Source organism: Sander lucioperca, chromosome 2 (assembly GCF_008315115.2).
Source record: "Sander lucioperca isolate FBNREF2018 chromosome 2, SLUC_FBN_1.2, whole genome shotgun sequence".
Lineage (NCBI taxonomy): Eukaryota > Metazoa > Chordata > Actinopteri > Perciformes > Percidae > Sander > Sander lucioperca.
The window spans coordinates 10,771,379-10,780,260 of record NC_050174.1 but is presented as its reverse complement, the minus strand read 5'-3'; the positions used below and the strand labels follow the sequence as shown (position 1 = coordinate 10,780,260).

The 8,882-nt window shown below is 41.7% G+C and overlaps 1 protein-coding gene across 3 annotated transcripts in view; it reads left to right on the top strand.

Moving 5' to 3' along the window:
• The first annotated feature begins 3,812 nt into the window (after window positions 1-3,812).
• grid2 (glutamate receptor, ionotropic, delta 2) overlaps window positions 3,813-8,882 on the top strand; it is a 614,241-nt gene continuing 609,171 nt past the window's right edge. For 2 of the 3 annotated variants that reach the window (XR_004895179.1, XM_031309309.2), the window contains exon 1: window positions 3,813-4,883. Coding sequence is in view for 2 of the 3 variants with exons in the window: in XM_031309309.2 (XP_031165169.1) it covers window positions 4,796-4,883 (88 nt within the window). In the remaining variant the exon portion in view is untranslated. The remainder of the gene's footprint in view (window positions 4,884-8,882) is intronic. The other variant, XM_031309308.2, reaches the window with a different exon arrangement.

The window sequence follows — 8,882 nt, the reverse complement described above, 5'->3', positions numbered from 1 at the left end:
ATCGACACAAAGCCTAGTGGGTAATGTTGCATTACGGACATAACTGGACCTATGGACACTTTATCCTTTGATTGTGGGTATGTGCTATATGCACTTACTGTGTGTTTGTGTGACTTAGAGTAGCCCAATTTCCTTTTGTCCATGGCCCTACTTTTTACAAAGGCAATTTTGCCTTTTTAATTTTGTTTACAGTTTTAACAGCAAGTGCTAAGAAAAACTCACTGCTGGTGGTGACAATGGATCCCCAGGGAAGAGACTACACTAGACAGTGAAAAAGGTAAAGCAAAAGTAAAACATTAAGGCATTAACAAAGTGTGAAACTTGTATTACCCAAATGGTTTTGGGTACAGAGTTTTTAAGGATTAGTGCTATGGTGAGATCTTATTCTCAAAAGATTATTTGTGTGAAAGTAAAATGGCAGTCTGGAAGAAGGTAACCGGAAGTGTAAATAATCAATGGTATTAGCATATACAGTACGATACTGTTGCTATAATGTAAAAATCACTAAATATTTTTTTCCCATTGTCAGTATTTTTTTGGGGCCATAAAAAGTTAAATTTGATCATTTCCTAAAATTACATTTTGGGAGATTAGAGGTTGTAACCTGAAAGCAATAACACTCCCATATGTACATTATTTATTCTATTTACCAGTGCCAGATACATGTGTGAATGTGTTTATTTCGGGGTCACAGCATACACTCCTACTCATCAGTATCCACACCGTCCTCAGCTCCCAGCACACCACTGATAGAGGGATTACAGTGAAGGATCAATCTTCATCCAACACACAGGATAGATATGGAGGTCTGAGTGTCCACTGCCCATTTGGTGCAAGATGTCCCTCTTTCAAATAGGTGATTTCCAGAAATACATGTGTATCTGTGTTGTGCAGGGAGGCTTTTCAAGGTTACACTTTCTCAGTCTCTTTGCTCAGCAGCAGTCCAAACATTTTCCAATATGTTAGTCATTTAAGCATTAAAGGTGCAATATGTGATATATTTACTGTATTGAATGCAAAATGTACCCTAATGCGTCATCAGATATTAATGAAACATGCTAAGTTGAAATACTACCTTTTCTGACAACAATGCTAATGCCAGTATTTTCTCATTTTGAAATTTCCGTTCCGTGACGGAATTTGTTTTTTTTTATACCTGAAAAAAACTTAAACCTAGCGTGCTACAGCTGTAGTACAGCCATGGAAGCAGCAAACAAATGAACGAGCTCAACGGAGATAGATTTTACCCGACCAAAAACCCCGGCATGTTTCTATCAGTTGCGTGACCAGAGACGTAACAAACCCCGGGTAAATATTGGAGATGTATTTGAAAGATGGAGACAGCTTGGAGCACAAAAGGACGCTGAGTTAGCTAATTTCCTCCTGAACAGGTAAGCATTAGCTTCAGGCTAATTTAGCACAGCTACTAGGGACGGGCATTTTATGTAATTCCAGCATTCATGTACTCACATTGAATTATATAGTACTTGAGTTGGTTACTCGCAAAAATAATTGAGACACAGCCAGTAAAGTGATCCCGACTGGTCCTGGCTAACGCCACCATGCTAACTCCCCATAACTGCTAACATTAGCTAACGTTACCGGAGGACGAAATCGGGAAGAGAGGACCGAGAGTTTGCCGTGTGTTTAGCGATTGTTGCCGTAATTCTAAGACAAAAGTGTGTATTTCAGTCAGGTGAAAAAGGACGGCAAGGTTGTCGTATTTTTAGCGGTTCCTATTGTAATTCTAAGCCGAGGAAGTGTCTGTCCGTCGGGTGGAGAGGACGGCAAGGTTGTGTTTTTAGCGGTTCCTACTGTAATTCTAAGCCGAGAAAGTGTGTCTGTCAGTTGGGTACAGAGCTCCGCATGAGCATGGGCTTTTATGACTGTCAATATAGCCAGCATCCAACGTTAGCTACTCCGCTGTGCTGTGAAGTAATGTCTGGCTATGTGAGACAAGCGTCTAGCAACATTGTTGTGGATGCTCCGGTCTCAGCCTGGTAACCAATGTGAACTTCGAGTCTGGGGAGGAGGGGGCGGGGGAGTTCTCATTAATATTCAATGAGCTAAGCTGCTTGACTCTGATTGGCTAACAGCTAGCCAATTAGAGCCTGGCTATCAGCATCCTTTACCCAGCGCAACTGGGCAAGCTCATGAATAGTAGTGAGCTCAGGCAACACCACGTCAGATTGACCAGCTTTTGTAATTGGCCTGATTTCTCTGCTTATTTCCTTTTAGTGGCTAGAGCTGACAGAGGAGGTAGCAGTTCATTTTCACATTCACAACATAACACAAACACATATGGACCTAACATATTATGTATATATATTATACATACATACATATTATATAAAAAAATGCAAGTAAAAACGTTTTTGTGTGGCAGGGCACCTTTAAGTCCAAGGTCTTACTAACTGGAGGCTTCACAATGAACTGAAGAATCCTTTTAATCTTTTTTTTTTAATTTTTTTTTTTATTTTTTTTGACTTTTCCTGATTATTTCATCACACAAACTCTGATACATTTAATAAAAGGTTAAATCCAATGAATTAGACATGAAATTATGCAAACCTCCTAAATGTTTTGTTTCCTAAGTTATAGTCCTGCCAGAAGTGAATTTGTGATTGCACAATGATGTATATGTATTTCCTGTATGGATGCCTTAGTGTGGCATAAATCAAGTAGTATGAGCGCATATTGTGAATGAAAGGTGTAGAACTCATCTATATTAATAAAAGGTCTAGACAGGTCCTGCTCTGAATGGGTTATGGTGTGAATCAAATCAGGGTGACCACAAAGACAAACATTTCACTTATTTGTTTCTTTTAAATAGATCCAAGAACCAAAAACTCTTCAATCTGTATAAAGTGAAAAATAGATAGCATACTTTCTCTCAGTCAATAATTTCTACAATATCACTGATATGCTGAACACGTTTTGTATTTCATTATGATGAAAGCACAAACACTGGATATTGGAGTATTTTATCTTACAATTTTTGTTGTTTACATTCCCATTGCTTCTTCTTATCTCTGTATTTTCAGATCACTTGCCGAACAAGTGATGTTCCCTTTCAACGTGAGTGGTTATATAAACATTTAATAATAAATCAATAGTGTCAAATAGGAGTGAGAGCATCTTTCACAGCATCAGTATCACTGTCAGTTTAATCTCTCATTCCTTGAATGCGTACAAAACAGTCAATCCAATGGTATCCTGAGGCTCCCAACAATCCTAATCCCTAATCCAAAATCCAGGGCAGATTAAGAGGAACCATGGGGACTGCAGTCCTTCAGGGAGGCAGGGATGGATAGATTGATGATAGTGGGTGGTGTAGATAGAATAGATGGACAGAAGGATGGGAGGATAGTTGCAGGGAAAGAAAATAAATGTGTAAAGGAGGGAGAGCGGAATGGGCATATGATGAACAGATACAGGGAAAGGTACGAAAGATGAAAGCATCCTGTCCCAATATTTTCTGTGAGTGAATTGAACAATAGAATTAATCAGAGTGATACTGATACATTCCATGACTCTCCCCAAACCACACAACAGCAGTTGTCTTGGTGGACTTAAGTTGCTAATGTACAAAATCTAAATTAGTGCTCAATTGATGACCCAGATAACCCTAAATATTACGAGTGATAAACCCACCACTAACTCTTGTTGAACTGAGAGGTAGATATCGGATCGATGGCCGCTTGAGGTGCCCATGGCAGAGCTAAGGTTGGCAGATTACTCCTCTCTTCATGTGTCTGGCTCTCCTCCTTCCCTCCCTTCCTCTCTCTCTCCCTCTCTTTCCCTCCCTCCCACACGGACGCGGCATACCTCCTCTTCACCAGCTACCGTGCGTGCTGGGGCTGACGCGAGTAACCGCATACGGAGTGCGGACCGCGGAGTGTCGTTACGCGCATTCTCGGTAAATTTTTCTCCTGACAGCGTAGCGCATTTTCCCCTTCCTGACGCAGAACAGAGGAGTGACTTCGGAGCTCTCTTTCATTGTATGTGTAAGAGCCCTCTCCATCCCGGTCTCTCTCTCATCTCTACAGGAAACTAGAGACAATTTCGGAATATGGTACCTCTCCGTGGTAATGCCATGTGACAAGGCTTTTCATCATATGCTATCTCTTTCCCACCCAACAAAACTCTCTGGGTTCATCTGTGTGTCCTGGCGTTGGTGATATTAAAACAGGTGCCAAGTGAAGGAAAAATAAAAAGCCCCTGGGCAAAATGGAAGTTTTGGCCGTTGGCTTGGTCCGTTGAGGCTGCTGCTGCTGCTGCTGGTGGTTTGGTGATTGGTGCAGGGGGGGAAACTGCGTTGCTAGGACTAAACGGCTGGGAATCACGGGTCATTATAAACAGGACCTGCTTTTCAAGATAACTAGGTTTTCTCTCACGTTATCGAATGGTTACAGCTTTTCTTTCCTTTAAGTGAGCGGCCACATCCTCCAGCCCCTCAGTTCGCTTTAACGCGGCGTCGTTTGGATGCGGTTCGTTTTCTCTGCGGCTCAGCGTCTCTCCGCTCGCCCAGAATATGATTTAATGTTGCGAGGAATTTCAACAGGGTGCCAGTCTGTGACTACCCGGGAATCTCGACTTATTTTCCTCTACAGACAAGCATCACACTCTAACGCCAAGAGAATAATATCAAGGAAGAGATTACAGGGAATTTCCTTGAAAACCGTACAGATGGACTAAAAAAAGAAGCTTCGGTTCTCGGGATTTTAACTCTGTTCCCTCTCACTCAGAGAGCTGTGGTTTTCTCTTGTTTTGGGAGGAAATAATTCTGGACAACATGAAAGTTATCTCGGCTCTGTTACTCGTTGCCGTTTTTTGGAGCCAGGAGTGGAAGTCGGCGCTCTCGGATTCAATCATCCACATCGGTGAGTTACTGCGCTTGTTCTCCTCTAATTCGCGGCCACAATAAGGCTCTCTGTGCGTCTCTCAGGAAACGGGTTGAAGGATTCATCCTTGATATGCGATGCGCTGTTTAAATCAGCATTGCTGGCGATGTATTTGAGCCCTGTGGTATTTAGCGGGCTTTTTCTATTCATTTAGATTATTGCCTTTACAATGTTGATACCATACTTGAAATTGGGTTCAAGCTGGATTTTTGGCACATCCACTTCTTTATATTACTGGTGAAATAACGGTCTGTTTTGCGCCATCATGGACATCGTTCAAATGAAGTTTGCATTTGAGTTGGGTGTATTGAGCATCAATTGGATATGTAAACTAGTATCTCAGAATTGCTTTAAAGTCGTTAATTCCATGTGATTAATACCATTAATGGCAATATAGATTGATCAATAAAGACGGGCGTGCAACGTTGCATTTAATATATAATAGCCTGGCTGTGTGCGCACAGGATGCGCGAAAAACAGGTGGTTTAGGATGGCGTGATGTTGCCCTGCATGGCAGAGTGATTACCCAGGATGGCAGCACATTTTCAACGTATAGGTTTTTCTGAAGCACAATGGCATTACCTTCCATCGTGAGCTACTGCAGTGCCAGAAAAAAAAACAAAAAAAAAACGTTTTATGCCCTAACGTCTTTTCCGCCTTCCACCACCACTGGCTAAGTGTGGCACTGTTGTGTTGAGTGTGATTTCGACATCAGGGAGCGTATTCTTTCGTTGTAGCAGCGCCTCCCGATATAGGTGGTTAGTGAGAGAGAGGATAGAGAGATGACGCTGGAGAGTGTGTCCTGCAGGATGAGATGAGGACGGGAGGTGGTGGGCACACATAATCGTTGCACAGCTTGGTGGCCTCCAATGGGCGATAGACCAGAGAGAGCAGTGTGTTGGTGCATGAGTGAATGTAACACACACACACACACACACACACACACACACACACACACACACACACACCAGCGGAAAGATAAGCACCTGTCCATGTTGAACTGTTTTTTGACCACATTATGCACATGGCCAAGATCACATCCATATTTTATCAGACGCATACATCCACATTCAAACACACATGTTACACATTTTAAGCCTCCAATCTAAACCACTGCATTATGCTGCCAGGGCGGAAAGGACTGGCCTGTTTGATCCATTTAGGCCCTGGCCAGCTGGTTTACAGAGCAGGCCAATTTAGTGGCTACCTCAACACAATTGCCAAGAGCTGGATCAGTACGAGGTCTTCTCTAGAGAACCAAGACCAAGTAGACCAAGCTGATACTTCATATCACATTTACAACAGTAGCATGGCCAAATGATTAAGATTTACACAGGTCAAGTGCATAGTGTATTATGTAATTTGTAGGGCTGAACGATTAATTGCATTTGCGATAATATTAATAATAATAATATTATATATAATAATATATATGTTAAAATGCGATTTCCTAATCGCAAAGGCTGCGATTTGGTCACATGACTCGCGAGAGCAAATCAGTGTGCACTCCGCAGAGAAAGCATCAACTTAGCACGCTAACGCTACACCGTACCTTGAGCAGATTTCTGTCATTCAAACAACTCTGAGTTGTAATTTAAAACTTTTACAGCCATTTTAATAAAATGAAGGGTTTTATTCGGGCTTGAGTCTATACATGCAGTTAATGGATACAGGCACACAGAACTCAAGGCTTGTTTGGCAACTTTTAGCTCTGATTAGCGGTTAGCTCCGGTTAGCAATTAGCTAGCTCCATTATAAAGATATGAGTGGAGAAGCTGCCACTGAGAGGGGTAACAACCAGACTGATAAATGACGTTCGGGGAGCTTTCACAGCAGCGTGGCCGCGGTGTTTCAACAGTTTTATTAGTACAGTTAATCCCACTGCAAGAACACCAGCAACTAGCTAACGTAACGATAGCCTCTCTGAACAAGTGCACACGGCAGCACGCAACTTCACGAGGGGGAGGGGCTGGAGGCAGCTCCTCTCTGTGCACTGTAAAAAATACATTGGTGTGTGTGTGTGTGTGTGTGTGTGTGTGTATATATATACACAAACACACTATATTTTTACTTATTTAACTGTCTAGTGTGTAATTGTGTGTTGTTCATACTTCAAAATGATTTATTGTTTGTCTTTGTTGAATAATACAGAAGACAAAGAGCTTAAAAAAATAATCGAATATCGAATCGCAATATTTGGGAAAAAAATCGCAATTAGATTATTTTCAAAAATCGTTCAGCCCTAGTAATTTGCATACCATGGAAAATGCAGGTTGAAACGTCTTGTTTGGGAAACCAAACATCTCAGATGATGCTTGTTGCTTACTAGTAGTTTAACTGGCTTTCCAGTTGTCATGGAGTTTTGTTTAAAGATAATCTTTAGTGCAGTACAGTAGGAAGGCTGATGGGACATTGGTAAAGTCACATGTGTGCAGAAGCCTCTTCCAACATACAGGGTTGTAGGCTGTGGAGCTGGCCCTACAGGGGTGGCAGTGTAATCCACTGGTTAGATCACTCTGTGAATGGATAGTTTGGTTACAGCAGCAGCCACATGTTCTACAAGTGTCTCACAGCAAGACACTGAAAATGTGTCAGCTTACTGACTGTTAGTTTATTTAGATAAGAGTGTGCAATGTGACTAAAACCCCTTGGTTGTAGGCTTACCAAGACTAAGACAGGGATCTTCAGCTAAGTATGTAGGCTACCTGCACTGAGGTTCTTGTCAGCTACTGGAACTGGGTTAAGGTTCTCTGTTTGTGTACTGTCTCTATTCTTTATATCTAGGGACTATATTGTAGTCTCTTTTGTAAATGGGACTATATTGTAGTTTTCAGACATGGTCTTACTGGCTCTAGCTTCCTGGTACTGTATAGACTCCATGACGTTGACCAATAATGTGTATCGTGTGCTGTAGGTAGGATTGTGAAGATCCAGGACTTAGCCAAAACATTTGAACATCAACAACTTGTCAGTCCCTCCCCCTTTCTGCTGATTGGCCCTGATTGGTGTGTCTGAACAGCGAGCTGTGGATTTTTGCTAATTGCACTACAGGCTGTAGTTGGTGCCAGAGGAGCCAGATTTGTTTTAAAATTACCTGTTTCAGGTAGTTCTACTGGAACATAGGGTCATTTTCAGCAAATATGACAGAAAATTCGTTTTATAAGTCTTACCTACTGCACCTTTAAAGCTAGGTTTTTGAAATGCTGGGTAAATGGATCACTTATAGTGTAGCAGTCTGTGAACATTTCTAAAAGTCTCCTGACTGGTAGTCTCACTTTGCCAGACCCTCCTCCACAGCATGCTGGAGGAGAGTCTGGCTACTCCACATAACATTTGGGGATGGGAGGAAAATGAGCTCTGGTTTATTGGCATTTCTTTAAACCAATCACAATTGTCTTGGGTGGTGCTAAGCACCAGAGAAAGGCCGCGGTGCCGCTGCAAAATAGGCTCGGAAAGAACTTGTTTTGGTGGAACGTGTACGTTTTAAAAGTTGTTTTAGTCGTGCAACAGAAAACTCAGATTGGACAGATAATCTAGCTAGCTGTCTGGATTTACCCTGCAGAGATCTGAGAAAAGGTTAACCATAGTCCTCATAAATCGACCAGAGTTTAAATTGCCAACAGAAAGAAAGCCCAAGGCAACAGATATCCGGCCTAAATGAGGTAAATCCAGCGGATTTTCCAACGGGGCAATCCTGGAAGTGGAACCTCAAGGATATAGACTACCTGACTGGTGATCCTGGCTAGCACAGATACATTTATTACAAACTAAGCTAGGAATAAGAATACTTTTTATATGTTTATATTAGGCTCAGCTGTAAGTCTGCAGCAGCATAATTGTAAGCAATTAATTGTGCCAATTGTGCTCAACAACAACAACAACAACAACAACAACAACAACCGTAAATAGATAAAGCTCTTTGATAGTATTCAGTGTTTGTGTTTATATGTCTACTTATATACAAAGAGAAAGGTACAC